At 42.6% G+C, this 16,583-nt stretch overlaps 1 protein-coding gene across 1 annotated transcript; it reads right to left on the bottom strand.

Annotated features, from left to right (window-relative positions):
- Positions 1 to 2,492: 2,492 nt before the first annotated feature.
- Positions 2,493 to 15,509, bottom strand: LOC109639355 (A disintegrin and metalloproteinase with thrombospondin motifs 8). The gene is made up of 9 exons (XM_020102762.2): positions 14,512 to 15,509; positions 12,488 to 12,727; positions 9,810 to 9,942; positions 9,480 to 9,647; positions 8,347 to 8,639; positions 5,424 to 5,607; positions 4,671 to 4,843; positions 4,148 to 4,323; positions 2,493 to 3,438 (listed from the first exon to the last, which is right to left on the bottom strand). The coding sequence occupies exons 1-9, from the start codon at positions 15,250 to 15,252 to the stop codon at positions 2,694 to 2,696; spliced, it is 2,853 nt and encodes a 950-aa protein (XP_019958321.2). The 5' UTR covers positions 15,253 to 15,509; the 3' UTR covers positions 2,493 to 2,693.
- Between the last annotated feature and the right edge of the window lie 1,074 nt (positions 15,510 to 16,583).

Here is a 16,583-nt window from a genome sequence, read left to right as displayed (position 1 = left end):
TTGGTACTTTGTCTCTAATCTCATTTTTGGTGAGATATTAGATCATGTTGAGTTTTTATTGGAATGAAAACAAGTGAGAAGTTTAGAGGGAAAAATCATTATTTGTTGGCGCTGTTAACAACGTGCAGACATCTGAAATGTGACTCTGACTTCATACTGCTGTTTGTAAGACTGCTTGAAGCCAAAAAGGTTGGAAACAACTGGTTTTAAATGTATTTTAAAAGCTTACTTCTTGATCCACAGTGTAAAATCTCCTCATTAAAATCAACTATACAACAAAAGCTCTCACAAAAATGTAGTGTCATTAAAGAGCAGAATAAAGTTGCATGAAAATAATCAAGTAAAGACCATACCATAGTCAACATGAAAAAGAATGAATTGGCAGACTGTGTCTTGTCTCCTTCCAGTGTCCGACTTTTAAAAGTAGACACCAGTAGTCGTTTCGATTTTCTAATGTTTCAAATTGTCAGACATCCAACCTGTTTTTTCCATTTTCGTGAAGCTTGATCTACTGTGAGGGTGAACGATGGAAATAGTCTGCTGTGTTGTATTTTAAAAATATACTGCTACACTGTCAATAACCCCAAACCAAATTCTGTAAATTATATTATGGTCATAGTGTAATTTGTAATGAATTATGTTTTTCACATGTACCAAGCTCAGACAGATGTGAATAAAATACGGCCGACATTAAAAATAGGACATTAAGTAGTTGCCTGTTGGTTCCTCCCTGACCGCAGCTTCTGAGTTTTTTTTTTTAAGGCTCTCAAAGTCTGAGCAGAGAAACAGCTCCAGCGTGGGAGGATTCTTAGAGCACATCTTAAGGGGTTTCACTTTGTAAAACGTGCAGTGAAATCCACCTCGCCCAGCTGTTAAAAGCTGTAGACCCACCTAAAAGAATTCCATTAGTCTGGCATCCAGTGGCAGGTTTTAGTGTCCCGTAATAGAGTGCTCTGGAAAACTTAAACGTTTGTGTGGAATGTATTTGTCATTTTGAAGTACGGCTCCCCCTGATAGTAGAACCATTATTGATGTACTCGCCAGACCTGAAACAAGAATCTTCGAGTACTGACGCTTTTGAGGACAATTGAGAAAAGGACCAACAACAGGGTTTTTGGATGTAGATGTTTGAAGACATGTTGCCTCTTGGTTGTCACGGCAGATACGACTCAGTAGAACAATATATTGACATAAATGTGTTTATTTGACCATTTTTATGACAAAATTCTCAAAGACAGCAGCATTTGCCATTTTAATTACATGTCCAAGGTAAAAACTTTACAAAAATAAATAGCTTAAAAAGGAAGCGGTAATAATAACATAGTATGGTCCTTCACTGAAGGGATATAAGGCCTAATACTTCATCTGTTTTATAACATACACGTAAATTATCAACAGGAATGAAGAAATCAAATGTACATACCAGAGTCTGAAAACAACTGTGAGGGTTTGCATAGGATGCATTAACAAAAGTCTGAAAAATTATAAAATCAATGTTACTTTTCATATACACGATAAGATAGTATGCTAATAACTTAGTAATAACACCTCCAAATAATATAATAGTTTCATTGCAAACGGTTTGTACCACTGTTCCTGTGCATTATAATGCACCCAGGCAAAGGCAAATATTAAACTATAAGACAGGGGGATATCTCTGTCATGGCTGTTTTGATGCTGACTGTAACTGGCACAGTTTAAAGTCCAACGTGTTGCCAGATTAAGTGTCAATCACTTGTTTCTCCATCGCTAAACATTGCTGAGTGTCGGGATAAAAACATGGGTTCTCTATCACATCACATTTTGGTATGTATGGAAAAAAAATAAGGAATCAAACTGGAGCGCATTCTCTCAAGCCTTGAATCACAAGGCCTGAATCATACGGACGTACCCCAACAATAGGTCAATGGCTTGATCGAAGCTTTGCAGGGGATCGAGTGCTTTAGAGGACAAGAGGAGGTATATTTACACTGTGCTGGTGTTTGACAGCAGATTTCATGCCATTTCTCGAGCCCAACTTTAAATGACACCTAACTTACCATGACTTGAACAAACTGCAGATTTTACCAAACCATATACCCATAAAGTTAGTTTCTGTTTAAATCTGGACTACAAAACTCCTCATTCACCAGGACACACCCCCCCCCACATAAACACCCACACACACACATACACAGCACCTTCATCTAGCATATATACATCACATGAGGTAGATTTCCATTGTTTCAAATCTCAATAGTGGTTGTCAAATGTCGAACAGCAAATAAAATAAACCAGGCAAATGCCCTTGGTGGGACTTGATGCAACCAGTTGGTAACATGAACAGATTATTAGACAATGGGCCCTTGGGCACAGGCCTTGAAAAGGTCCCCCACTCCTCTGACCTGGGAGCCAGATCTGTCAGAATCTCAGAAACACACAAAACGAATGACTCAGAGATGTTGTTTGTCATGTTGTATCTCTTTGATGTGATTTGTGTCCTTTTATAGTCATGTGTCTCTTTGTAATTGTTTAGATTTTGAGTGTTTATCGTCTCTTCGCATCTCCTCTCATTCTTTGTCTTTTGTGGCTGTTTTGTGTATCTTTGCGGTATTTTGTGTCTCTTTGAAGTTACTGTGCCCAGCATGTCTTGTCCAGTAATCCAGCCATGGTTGGTAAGTGCATTTAGACCAAAACAGGAAAGTTCATGTTCTTCATAAGCACTCCTGGTTGAGACATTCTCCAGAGACTGGCTCTGGGATTTTGTTCGGGTCACACTTCTCTGGCTCAGTAACCTTCCCAGTGTAGTCTGTGCAGAAGACACTGCGGCGGCGCTCCCCCTGGCCACAAGTTCGTGAACAGGTGGACCAAGGTCCCAATTGCCATATGGGACATGGCAGATCCCCGCACGGCCGGATGTCTACAGGTTTCAGGTCTTTGTCACACTGGTTGGAGAAGAAGCCTGCATTGTCTCGGCACTCAACGTTCCTCCTGGACCACCCAGAGCCGCAGCTCTTGGAGCACTCAGACCACTCCCCCAGCGCCCATTCAGGCACACCGAAGGGATGGATCATATGCAATGATTGTAACGAGCTCTTCTTCTCCTTGGATTTATTGAAGGTCACATCTCTGGGGATGAAGAAGGTATACTTGACCTTGGGTGGGTTTGCGTCCCCTGCAGTGGCTAAGATTTGGATGGTGACCGCCTCCTTCAGTTGCCTGAAGCTTTGGATCCTCTCCAGCGTGGTGGAGGAGCCACTGTACTTCAGCACAGCACCCAGCACAGGAATGTCCTGCTCCATAGTGGATACAGAAAAGTTACCATTGAGGATGTAACCACCACTCTCTCTCCGTATAGCCAGGTAGTTCCCATCATGTTTGATCCCTCTGTTGCTTCGCTGTTTGATGTCGATATTAGTGGCGCCAATGGGAATTGTGATAATGTCACTGTATCCATAGCTGGTAGAGAAACAAAAGAACTGGATTTAGTCGATGATCATGTATAAACTTTATTTTGCATTAAAAATCTTCAACATTTTGAAATGTTTTTCCTGATTTTTTTCCAAGATAATAGGAAATGGATACAACTCTTGTTAAACAAATGAGGATTGACAATTCTACAATCTCTGATCGGATCAAACATTTAATTATCTTTCTTTTCTCCACAGTCTTTTTTTACTCTGCAGTTAAAATGTACAGAAATGCATCTTTGTATTTCATTGAACTAGTGAAGTGCCTGTTCTAAACCTGCCTTTCAGGAATGTGCTGTTTGTTTGAATGAGTTACTTCAGAATTATTCAGTGAGTCTTCCTCAAACAATTCAACAATACACTGCCACTTTTTATTGTTTGTGTGCTGGAACTTGTTTGCAGAGCTTTTTATAAACAGTCTATGATGCAGCGTGAAGCAATTTTAAACTGTGGTTTGACCCAGTTGTCGACCACTGCTGTAGTTTATCCGATGATGTAGAAGAAGACATGCTCAACTCAATGCACAAATTCTGCACAGCACTTCCCTTGGCTATTAACAATACACATTCCAAGTGTGAAGCCGATAACATGAATGGCTTGAGAGATATAATTTCCACATTCAAGAAAACAGACATTAATGGAATTAGATATGAACTTAGGTTTAACTACATACACTTTACATTCTAAACACTTCTTACGTTGCTTTGCTGTAGGAACCTGTGATCTTCCGACAGGTGAGCCCACTTCCTCCGCACACTCCACACTTATCCACTCTCTTGTTGGATCCAATCACCTGGTCGCAGCCTGCCTTCACACACTGGCCTTGGACACACACCGATGTGGTGTCAGGACCACAGGTCGTGCCATCGATCACCTGCATTGACACAACAAGTGGTTGTTGATCAGCTCTAAAGCAGATAAACAGTCAAATACAACCTCAGTTGAATGTGACCATGACATGCAGTGGAAAGCTTTATAAAAGGCTGTTTACAAGATCAAGAGGAGTTTCCACTCTGATGTTGCAATTTCCTTTAAAAGAGTAACACATGTTCTTCACAAGGCATCTTTATAAACACTCTGACTCTTTCAGATTGAATTTGAAGAAATACTTAGACTCGGAGTGTCTGGTTAAATACTGGGACATGTTGGCTGCAGTATGAACATGATGCGTAAGCAAATTTTGCAAATGAGTTGAGATATTGAGTGCATATACTAACGTACCTTGGATTCAAACACTTTAAATTCACTGCTGCCTCTGGCTCTGCAGAACAGCTTACATCTATCTCTGGGAGAAACTCCAGCATACTTTGGTATCCACTGTTTCATGTTGCCATTGTAGTCCAGGTAATGGAGGCTGTTGTACTTCTCACACTGCTCCTCTCTGAAACTCTTCCCTGTTGGTAAAAGACAGATACTGTACAACAGATGTAGGACAATCTTCTTGTAACCCAGAACAAGTAATTCCCTAAACACTGAGTGGGACCAGCATTTGTATTTCAACAGGAGATGACCCCAAACACACCTCCAGGCTATGTAAGGGCTATTTGACCAAGAGGGAGAGTGATGGAGTGCTGCGTCAGATGACCTGGCCTCCACAATCACCCGACAAAAAACCCAATTGATGGAGATGGTCTGGGATGAGTTGGACCACAGAGTGAAGGCAACAAGTGCTCAGCACCTCTGGGAAACTCCTTCAAGACCATTGAAAAAACCATTCCAGGTGACTACCTCATGAAGCTGATTGAAAGAATGCCAAGAGTGTGCAAAGCTGTCATCAAAGCAAAAGGTGGCTACTTTGAAGAATCTAAAATATAAAACACATTCTGGTTTGTTTAACACTTTTTTGTTCACCATATAATTCCATGTGTTCATTCATAGTTTGGATGTCTACAATATTAATCTGCAGTGTACACAAAAATAAAAATAATGGAAAACCATTGAATGAGAAGGTGTGTCCAAGCGGCTGATTCTCACCCTCGTTGTCACAGGGCTGTGTGTTGCAGGACTGATACTGGACCCTCTGTCCCTCACAGTACTTCCCTCCGTTCTGAGGCACGGGGTCAGCACACTCCCTGTAGGAGAACTCCACTCCACCTCCACATGTTCTGGAGCATTGCTGCCAAGGTCCCCACAAGCTCCAGCCGCCGTCCACAACCACCTGTGGTAAAACATGAGCAAAAGAAGAGAGGGAAAAAAAGAGCTGTCAAAGTATTTGGTTAGAGCTCAGTGCCAAAGGCAATCTCAGCTGCGCAGTCCAAACCACAGTCTGGGCTTCTGGGTTTGAGGCCGCACAGTAAGTTGGCGTGCCGCAACTCCAGTCCAAATCTGTGTTGAAGCTCGGCACGTGCCTGCTGTCTGCCTCTACCCACGTTCCTGCCACATGCGTCACTCACCACTACTGGAACCTGCCATGCTGCAGCTTCGAGCTGAAAGGGTGTGTTGCTAAAATTGTTTGTGTCCTGTGCAGACGTTAAAAAAGTTTGGACCAGCTAAGATCCCAGTTCATAAACAGATGTGTGATTATGTAACATAGAGACGATTAAGGCAATTGAGCTGAAATCAAAAGGTTGAGATGAAAAAGTGTTGTTTAAGGAAAAAGTGTTGTGACGCAGCTGGATTCAAACTCCCTAAATTCCAACCATTCTGTAATGTGAACTTTTAGCCTGAACTTTTCAGTCATGTATTTCTATTTCAAATCTCACACAGCTGCACATTGAAAAAGTTTCTGCTATCCACTAACTAAAACAACATACGTACCAAACAGAGTTTTCTATTAATTACTGTTTAAGTGTTTTCCAAATGTGTGTTGAGTGATTTATTAAAAAGGAAACTGAAGTCCTGAATCAGACTCTTGATTATACTCGACCTTTTATTTATCTGACACAAACTTCAGCAGAAGGATTTTGTCCAGTTGTTATTGAATTGTAAAAGTATAAATTTCCTTTTTTCCTGGCACTTAATGGACTTCTTGTCTGTACTGGCGTAAAAGCTGAGCTTGAAAGTTGAGTAATGAACTGAGAAATGGCAGTTGACAAAACAATCATATGTCAAGTTCCCTTTCAACCATACTCACACCACAACAGCAATACAGCAATTCCAGGTTTAAACCACACATTGATGTGTGTGAACAGCTAACTGACAGTTCATTTGAGAAAATAATCCATGTGTTAGTGCTGATGAACAGAACATGTCACTCGATCAGGCTAACCATATTGTGGGAGACTCTAAAAGGTTGTTCAAGGACTACACATTTGATTTCTCCATTTCTGATTGAACGAACTGTACATTTCAAAGAAGCGACTCAAACCTACGAGCAGTTCCCAGCAGAGAGCGAGTGGGAGCTAAAAAACACAATGTCAGCATGCAACATGCAGCAAGGTGTAAATGAGGTCCACACAGGACGACGTGTGCTGATATCACGTTACGTGCTCTTAAGGTTAATGTGGTCAGAACTATAGAAAAGTTTCCAACAGCTGACAGCCACTTTCAGATGGCAGCGTGAGGTCTGCATTCTTAGCACACCCTCTCAGGTTGGTCTTAAAACATTTGTCAGGTGCCCATGTGAACACTGAAGCAGCTACTAAAACATTGCCTCAGTGTTTAGAGTCCAAACTCTTGTAAAAAAAAATACAGAACAAAGTGTATGTTCCAAAGTGACTGCCCTCTCAGTACAGAATTACCTCACTCTGCCATGCTCCAACATGGAAACACTGTCAGGAGAAACAAAAAGAGGGATTTTATACTAAAGAAGAGTGGAACTTTGGAAGAAAACCAAAGCCCTCTCATTCATTTGAAAGGAGCCACAGAATGTATGGGTGCCGGTGCAGGGGGAGAGCAGGGTCTGACAAAAAAAAACATTCGCAGCAATGCAATTCAGCAAAGTTGTTGCGTAGACCAAATACGCGCAAAGGATTACTTTAGAAAATGAATGACATAACTTTCTACAGTTAGAAATCCTGTCTTTGTGTTGCTTTAGTGTTTAAACACATACTCATGGTATTGGTTTGGAACAGCATGCCCCCATCAACACAGCACATCAGATCAAGATAAGATAAGATAGATGCATTGCTGATCATTCACAGTTTTTGCCATTCACCCATTCACACACACATTCAAACAGTGAGTCTATGAGCAGTAATGTTTGGGGTTGAGTATCTTGCCCAAGGACACCTAGGAATGTAGAATGGGGAAGACAGGGTTCACGCTGCCGGCCTTCTGGTTAAAAGGGCTGATCCAGGATTTGTATTTTATCACGTTTTGATTTTTTGGCATTTTCCTTTCACAATAATAATCATAATAACCATATTTCTCAGTGACACTGGGTGCAGCTTGATTGAATTTGAGGGGACTGTGGAATGGTGGAGTAACATGCTCTGCTGCGTGCCATTCTGTTCTTGTTTTTGCTGAAAACTGTTGTCTGCTATTGCTTAAAATTAGGCTGATGAAAGCTGTGACAGTTTATAATGTCTGTGGTTTAAAAGCAGTGTGAAAGAAATGCTGGAGGGAATTGCAACACTGCCACACAGTCATTCACACACAGTCACTGAACAGAGTTCACATGAAAATATTCAACTGTACAGGGAGTAAGGCAAGGAAAAATTTTTTCCTAACACAATTAGCAATTACAGAATAATCGTGAATGTGTCAAGAGTCATCAGTTCCTATACACAACCAAGTTTGTTCAAATGAACCAACACTATCCACGATAAGCTCCTTGTCAGCACAAGTACTGATAGTATGAGTTGAGCGAGAAACGTTTTTAGAAAGAATGAATTCAGCTTTTGATTTGTAGGAAAGCGACCATGGTATTTTGTTTCTTTCAAGTGTTACATAATCTCAGTTTCAGGCCAGTTGATGAAAAAAAAAAAAATCTTTCCGATTAAAGAAGCAGCCTTACCAGTGGCTGCATCACCTCATGGGTCGACATGCATGCACCGTGGAGACAGGTCCCATTGAGGCCACAGGCGGTGCCGTCAGCCCAGGGCAAGCTGCCGTTCTTGGTGGAGCACTGCGCGGTCCCGTCCTCTTGACACCAAAGCTGGCTGCAGACGTCACTGTCAGAGGTGTTGGGGCAGTGGATAAACTCTTCTCCAAAAATCTGCTGGCACTGTTGGTCCAGGCTGTACTTGGTGCCTGGAAGCTGACTTGGTAATGGCATGGTGCTCTCTGGGACGTCCAGCAGGCAGTCTCCTGTGGTCACAACACAAAACAACAGTGTATGAGACTGATTACTTTGTGGTTTATAGAGATCATGGATCTGTGACAATGGTAGATGTGTTGCTCTCTCTGTGTGGCATGACAACAGTGGGAAAATATTCTTGGCAAGTTATGTCGTGACAATAAAAAGGAGTAATTCAAATTTAACTAATGCAGTGCACTTTTATAGACAGCCTGCTTCTCTCCGAGTGAAACTGGATATTTGACAGCTTTTCTAAATCTTAATTTATTCACCGTTCCAATAATGGTTCTTCATTATATTCAATAAGCTTTTGTGTAGAGCTGTCGATGATGTCCACAGTTCGGAATGAACATTCTCAGCCACATGAGTTTTCGTCTGAGACACTTTCCAACTGATAAAGAGCATATTTTGCTGACACCAGCTGTTGCTTTTGGCTGAGGAGGAGGAGAACAGGAAGAAGTCCATAGTATGACTCAGTGGGAAAGAAGGTTCACTGATAGGTCTAACAAGGATACAAACACTACGAGATGCACAGCACGAGGCAGGGGAGAGGGAGCAACAGGGGGGAAGGCGAAGGGAAGGAAACAGAACGGGGGGGGTTGGAAAGAGATAAACTATTGTTATAAGTTTTAACCCATCATTTGGAGGGAGTGACATGTTTAAGCAGGAAAGCCGTAGTCAAAGCATTTGACGTTTATTCATCTCTGAATCAGCTATAATAACAGGGCTTCAGTTCCACAGCGGATGCCAACGTTGGCAAAGGGTGTTAACGGGGCGGAGCAGTTCCTGATTTTCGCATTGTGTCATCTTTCTTTAAACATGCTGCGGTGGCAACATGAAACAATACCTACCATGTCCGTTGTCAAAGAACTCAGTGATGTAGAGGGCACTGCAGGGAGACCAGGGTGTGGTCTTGTTGAGGCTGACAAACAGTGGAGCCATCAGATAATGTCCTCCCAGATCTCCAAACAGCCTCTCACAGGTCTTGGAGTCGTCGTGGGGCATACTCAACACATGACCTGCAGGGGGAGAGGGAGCGATAACAGGAACGGGACATTTGTAGGTGCGGAGGCAGTTAAACGTGGGGCTATCAATGACTGAAAATGACTTAAAAGCTTTGCAAAGTGTTATTTATAAATGCATGTACACCGGCCTGCACTTGATGATAGATGTGATCTTACCAAGCTCATGTGCAGCTGTGAAGGCAGCCTGCAGGCCGTTGTCCTCAATAACGGAGCAGCTTCTCTTAGGGTCGCACATAGTCCCGACATCAGCCACACCCAGCGTGTCGCAGCTCTTCTGTCCGCAGATGTCCTGTAACATGGAGCAAAGGATGAGTGATACTGAAAACCTTTTTACATTTTTTCCTCTATATTTATATTTTTCTATGACATTGCTCGTATTGCTGAGCTGACCTGTTCTTCTCCAGGGAAACATGAAATACAACCCTCCGTTGAGAAACAAATGAATTCTTGAAGGGGATCCAATCGAACTATTACAGTCAAATCAATTCAGGTTAATGTCTCGTCCAGTATACTCTGTGTAGCGTTCACTTAAATTATTCCATTAACCTGTGATCCAACCATGTGTAACAGTATCTCAGCGCAGAAAGGACTTTATCCAATGTTTAATACAAGGCCAATATTGTCTTCATGCTCTGTTAAATGGAAACATCGTGATCATCTGCTTAGAAACAGCTGGAAAAGTGGACTGTCAAAGAGCGGCGGACATTATTCTGTCATATAATAAATATAGTAAGTGTTTGGGCTGAGGGACTGTTATATTAATCACGTAGGATGACGAACCTTCACCATCTATTTACTGTGTCCAGTTTTGGCCATTTTTAACAGCTCAAATCAAAAACATGTTGCTCAGTGTTTCCATCATAAAACAAAGCAAATAAATATCCACAGCATGCAGCTGTCCAGAGCTGTGATGGGATAATGAACTGTGCGGTATATTAGAAACCTTTCTCCATTTGAGAACATGCCTGGCTGTGGAGGACGGAGACGGACATGTCCAGGGCTTCGCCTCAGGCCCCCAAAAAACCACAAGACAAAGTCCTCTGTGATTCAAAGCACATCTGGACTTATGGCTTCAGCTGAATGTAGCCCACCAGGAGTTTTTTCACTGTGTTCTACAAAAGCATCTGTCACTCATGTTTGCAGACTATTGTATGGGTCAAAGCATAAACTGTATTATGCTTTTACATATTGTGTAGACACATACAAACACACTTGTGCGGTACAAGGCCACGAAAACCCATGAGAAACATGTTTCCACTGCCTGCATCTGAGGCTAGATTGTGAGTTTCCCAGCAGACAGTACGAGCAGCAGCCCCGTCTTGTGACTGTATCGCATATGTTTTCAACCCCAACCTGGCCGCACACTCAAGCCTTGACCATTTAAAGTGGCTGGGCTGATTTGTGGGAGCACTAAAGTTAGCTCATCCACGAGGAGCCTTCCGTCCTCTGCATTTCAAAGCGTATCTCCGCGGAAATGGAAAAACAACACAAAGCAGGTTTGTGTGAATGATGGTTTTCACCGACCGAACCGTGTCCCAACAAATGCAACACAAGACTGCAAAAGCCCATATGTTCAATTCATCATTTCCTCCTGGTCCAGGGATAGATTTGCATACTAATGTCATTCAGAAGGCACATTAACATCAGGCCTCACCCGGTACATTAACCTACAATAACAGAGAAGTTACTCGGCTAACACCTTGTCAACATGCACATACCAGATGGAAGAGGGCAGCCAAATAAAGCAGTGATCACAACTCAAACTTTAAAAATGATGATGTATTTCCTGTTGAAACTTCCATAAAGCCATTTGTTTGGACTCTGTTGTTCCCCTGCTTGAAAAACATTACGGCTATTCCATCTCTAGTCACTTTTCAGCATCCTCAGTTCATCCCAAGACAAAAATAAAAGCTTTTCTTTACCTAATCTTGTTCCATCTGCTTTTTTTCTTATCTCACACATTGAGTTGCTTTAAAGGCAACAACCGGCCCAAAGCAAGGGGCTCATTTTCATCGGGGAACCCCCGTATTATAAACATCTGCCCGTCTTAATGCACCTGTGTTACTGTATGAAACTCTGTTTTCAAGAAACTGGTGTGTGGTCGAGTGTGATGCTTCTGAAACCACAGCATGTACCGCAGCTGGCCTGAGACTGAGTTCCACAAGGGCTTAATTCATGACTCATCTGTGTTATTGCTTTCTGAATGAACAAAGCATGCCAGACTAGCATGGATGAGTGGACTTTCCATTCTAATAACTTTTACAACATTGTATGCATTGTTTCATGCAGTTAATAGTCCAAACCATGCTCTGCAGAGAAGCCTGACGATCGAGCTCTATCAAAGTCACTGTCTTGAAACCTGATGCCACACATAGTTTTTTCTTTGGGAGCATAACTCCAACAAAAGCTTTTGAGTTTGACAGTCAACTAAACCGACTGTTGCATCAGACAAAGAGAAATGTTAACAAATATTTGGGTTTTGCCTTCAAGGATGGCATCTTTGGTTTGACGTGAATGTCCTCTGTGACTCTTCTCCTGTCAGTTTCCTGGCCAATAACCGTTGACCCATTCTCAGTAAACAGCTGTGATCGTTTTGGGTCAGTATTTAAATTCAGCTGATGTCAGTTTTCCTGTGTTAATTCAGTCGCTTGTCCATGTTTCTATGGCAACTGAGCACCGCACCCACAGAGGAAAAATTTTCTTTTATGGTGAAACTCTTACATTTCATATTTACACCTTTATGTGCAGATGCTACTAGGTTTAATTGCAGATGTTGTGAAAACCATTCTGCAACTGTATGAGGAAGCTAGACCAGGTCTGTGCTTGTCCCTCACCTCTCTGGTGAACAGCATGGCAGTGTCATAGTGCTCTGGGTGCCGGAGGCTCGGTGGATTGAAGAGCTGCTGCCAGGAGCAAAAATTCCTCAGGGCCACACCTCCGTTGCTGGAGACCTCAGGGCCGACCTCCTCATCCTCCACTATCAACATCTTCACCACCACGATGTTAACGGAGTTCTTTATGCTGGGATGCTTGTACAGCTGGGCTGCCATGGACATCAGGGTCAGAATGTAGTGCTATGGAGGAGGAGAGAAAGGAAAAGAACAATTATTTAATTTAACTTCCATGCACATTGACCTTCAGATAAAAGTCAAATGGCTGATGATCAGGCAGTGCAGATATGTTTGCATTTATACTATGCTTGTGTTTCTGCCTCTAGAGACTCAAACCTAACTAAATATTCAAGTTATATTTGAAGAACCCTTCATTGAAGAACAGTGCTCAAGATATAGGGTGAAAGCAATTTATCAAATTAAGATAAACCATGTCGGTGCTCTCTGAGAAACTGAATGATGGTGACCAACTGTATCACGTGTTATCAAAAGTGAAAAGGTGCATGTATAGAGCTTTGTTATTTTATTTTATTTAACCAAGAGCAGAAATAAAAATGTCTTGTGAAATAACTAAGAACTCAATAACTGGGAATCATTACTAATGTGGGGGAATTTCTGTCTCCTAAAATGGAAACGTTACTCAAAGGCGATGTCATTGGTCCTTAAAGCACGGACCTGTGCCTTGCGTCTCTGCTGCTGGAGGAGAGGAGTTTTTTCTGCCTGCTCTTTCTGTTGCCTGTCTTTCTGACCCCTAGTTTTTACGAGAGTTAACAGCATGAGCAGAGCTAAAAACAGAGAGTCAGCAGTTTGGTGGTATTTTACGCTTGTGACGCTCTAATGCTAAGAATGAACTCCACACAGTCAGGCATACAGCTTATTCTAAGTGACTTTGTAGTTTCCACATGATTCTATGACTTACAGTGGACCACTCATAAATCCCAGTGAATGTGGAGGGAATCGTGCCATGCTGTGTTTTGTAAAGTCTTCCACCAGCCTTGCTGAAATCGCTATTTCTCAGGTGGTATGATTTTCTCCAATGAAAAGATTTTCGTAGAGCAATGTGCTCTGGTAATTTCCTGGGGCCTGAAAATCTCTAAAACCACCCCTGCTCATCAAAAAATCATTGTCACATGAATGGAAATCAAAACAGGCCTGTCTGATTTAGGAAAAGCCAACATAAGCCTTATCTTTCAGCCTAACTTTTATCCACTTGACCCTGGTGCCTGGTTGCCTGGGACTTACTGTGTTGTGAGGCTGCGTTTGGCAGCTGAGGAGCTTTTTAAGTACAAACAGACAACAATTTGGCTGCTGCAGATTGTGGCAAGATCACGGATTGTCCTAGCTTTTGTTTAAATAAATAAATGCCTTTGGTTTAGCACTGATTGGAACCAGGACTTATATTAGTTACGGGGGATGGTTTCACATGATCTTCCATATAAAGACTCAATCCATTAAATTCTGATGCATTTAAATATTGGAAGGTTTATATTACAGGCAGCGGAAAATGGTCCATTTAACGAATTTATAAAATTAGGTAAAGACAGAGGAGAACAGATGTTGTAAGCCTTGTGAATCTTCCCTGGATGATGCTGATGATATGCAGCCAAATCATGACCAAGTCCTGAGGAATGTAGTGCAGCATTGCTTGCATTTCTGTTGCCTGACCTCTTTCTCAGTCTGTGAAAAACAGGGAGCCCTTCGATTTCCTCCCAAGCCCCCTCATTGCCTTAACAGTCATATGAAGCAGCACAGGAAAAACAAATGCCACTATATATTTTCTAGGCTGTGAAACCTGACAAACGAAATGTGGAAAGAAATAAAAAAGAGTGACGTCTGCAGGAGTTTGTTTATGGGATAGTCTAAATGAGTATATATTTATATATATATATATAGGGTTATATAAATAGGGTTTGTTTAGATTCATATCAACGGTGCGTGCAGGAAAGAATGAGTTCATGGTGCCTGACCTTTATTTCATCTCCATAGAAGTGGGTCATGGTTGAGTCAGCTACCACCAGGGTGTCTATGAACCGTGGCGCGGAAACAAAGCGTCTCCTGCGAGGTTCCCTCCGTGCGTCACTGTCGCCGTGCGTAAAACTTTCCCCGTCAAGCTTCTCCGCTCGGTTCTCCTCCTCAGCGTGGTCATACAGCAGGGAAGCACCGTGGCCTCTGGCGAATGTCCTCCTCTTGATGACATGCAGCTGCTCGGTAGAGTCTGGCCCTCGGCCGCCGATAAGTTTGGGCTCAATTAAATACTCTTTCCCCTCTGTGATGAAGGAGCCGAAGATGCCGGAGCACAAACTAACAGACACAAGCGAATTTTGATCGTGACCCACGTCCCCAGAGTAAAAGCAGCCCCTCAGGTGCCCTTCACTGTCCTCTGTCTGGCCTGCGAGCATCTGGAGGTCTGGGTGCACCGCAGGTTTGGCACCTGAAGCGCTGCGTAAAGCGCCAGCATCTCTGGCCCTGATTCGCTGTATGGTGAAGGACGGAGCGATAAAGCTGGTGTCTGGTACAAGATTTAGAGTGAAGTCCTTGCCAAAGGCTCTGAGGACAAATCTCGGCTGATCCTCGCTTCTTTTCCAAAAACGACCGCTCGTTCTTGCGTTTATCCGAACAGGTACAACATCCTCTGATTCAAATGGAGCGGAGAGTGCCGCGTTCATTACGCACATGGATAAAACGAGTAAGCGCACAGTGCAACACATCTTCTACAGGATGAATAGCTTTAAGAAGTGGTGTAAAAATTAAAGAACTGATAAGAATGTATGTCCTTTATCTCTGGGAAGTGGCGCACCTTCTCCAATCGAGACAGTGTTTTATCAAAGTCAGAGCTGTCTTCGGATGAAAAGTGATTTCCCAGCGCAGAGGAGTCAGTCTCAGTCAAAGTTTGTCTGCTGTTTAATGTCAGTCTGAGTCGTCCTGTCTGATTCCCAAAGCCAGTGAGTCTTGTTGTACCGCTCAGCAGCACCGCTGCAGTCTGGACACATCGATGGTATTTATACTTTCTGCTCTTCCTTCGACATGGGGGGGTTTATTTTTGATATCCTGGAAAATCTCCTCCCACTCGCACTTCTGGAGAAAACTCGCGGACAAAACGGATCCAATGAGAATAGGTCGACACTCCCCCCTTCCGAGACAGCCTGACAACCGCGCTCCTATTATTAACCCAGCAGGCTGTGCGGCAGCGACGGGACATCAATACTATGCATAGCTGGAAGTCCGCTACTCGACTTATCCCTGAGTCACACACACACACACACACACACACACACACACACACACACACACACCAATGTGTGTGTGGTGCAGCCATAAGAAGAATATCGTCTTCTCATTGTGTGTTTTTGGAAGTTATGGATCCTGTGAAAGTTATGGATCAGGGAATCATCTGTTTGCTCTTTACCCAAATAGATCATTTATGTTTTCTTTAACGAAACGAGCAATTACGCAAATAAACTTCAAACATTAAGACCAATAATAATCCAGTGTGTTCATTTAAAAAAAAAAAATCTAAATTCGTACTGCACATTGGACACTGTTCCATATGAAGGAATTCTTTTTTCCATGCAAAACTGTGACATTAGATACATTTAATTTAACTGTATTCACACCGTGTGCCAGAGGAAAGACAATGTGAGTGTTTACAGGGAAGGAAATAAACCTGTGGGACGCAGCTTAACTCGTTAACCGACAGATGGCGCCAGAGCATAACCAACCTGTTCACGCGCACAGATCCACTGATGCTCCAGACGACTTCAGGCACAAACAGGTGTCGCTCTTTGCCCGGATATAACTTCACATGTCTCCTCTGGGCTTCGTCCTCTGCATGAGATGAGCGTACTGACGCGTCTGCTTACAACATTTAAATTAAATGAATGTGGGTGCTTTTGATGAAATATAGTTTGGACAAATATGCACACAAAGGAAATGCAAGGTTACTTTATCAATGTTACAGTTTAAAGTTCCTGTTTGAGACAGTGTGTGTGTGTGTGTGTGTGTGTGTGTGTGTGTGTGTGTGTGTGTGTGTGTGTGTGTG

This window comes from Paralichthys olivaceus, chromosome 11, assembly GCF_024713975.1.
Source record: "Paralichthys olivaceus isolate ysfri-2021 chromosome 11, ASM2471397v2, whole genome shotgun sequence".
NCBI classification, from domain to species: domain Eukaryota; kingdom Metazoa; phylum Chordata; class Actinopteri; order Pleuronectiformes; family Paralichthyidae; genus Paralichthys; species Paralichthys olivaceus.
The sequence above is the reverse complement of the archived record's forward strand: the minus strand, read 5'-3'. Positions and strand labels throughout refer to the sequence as shown.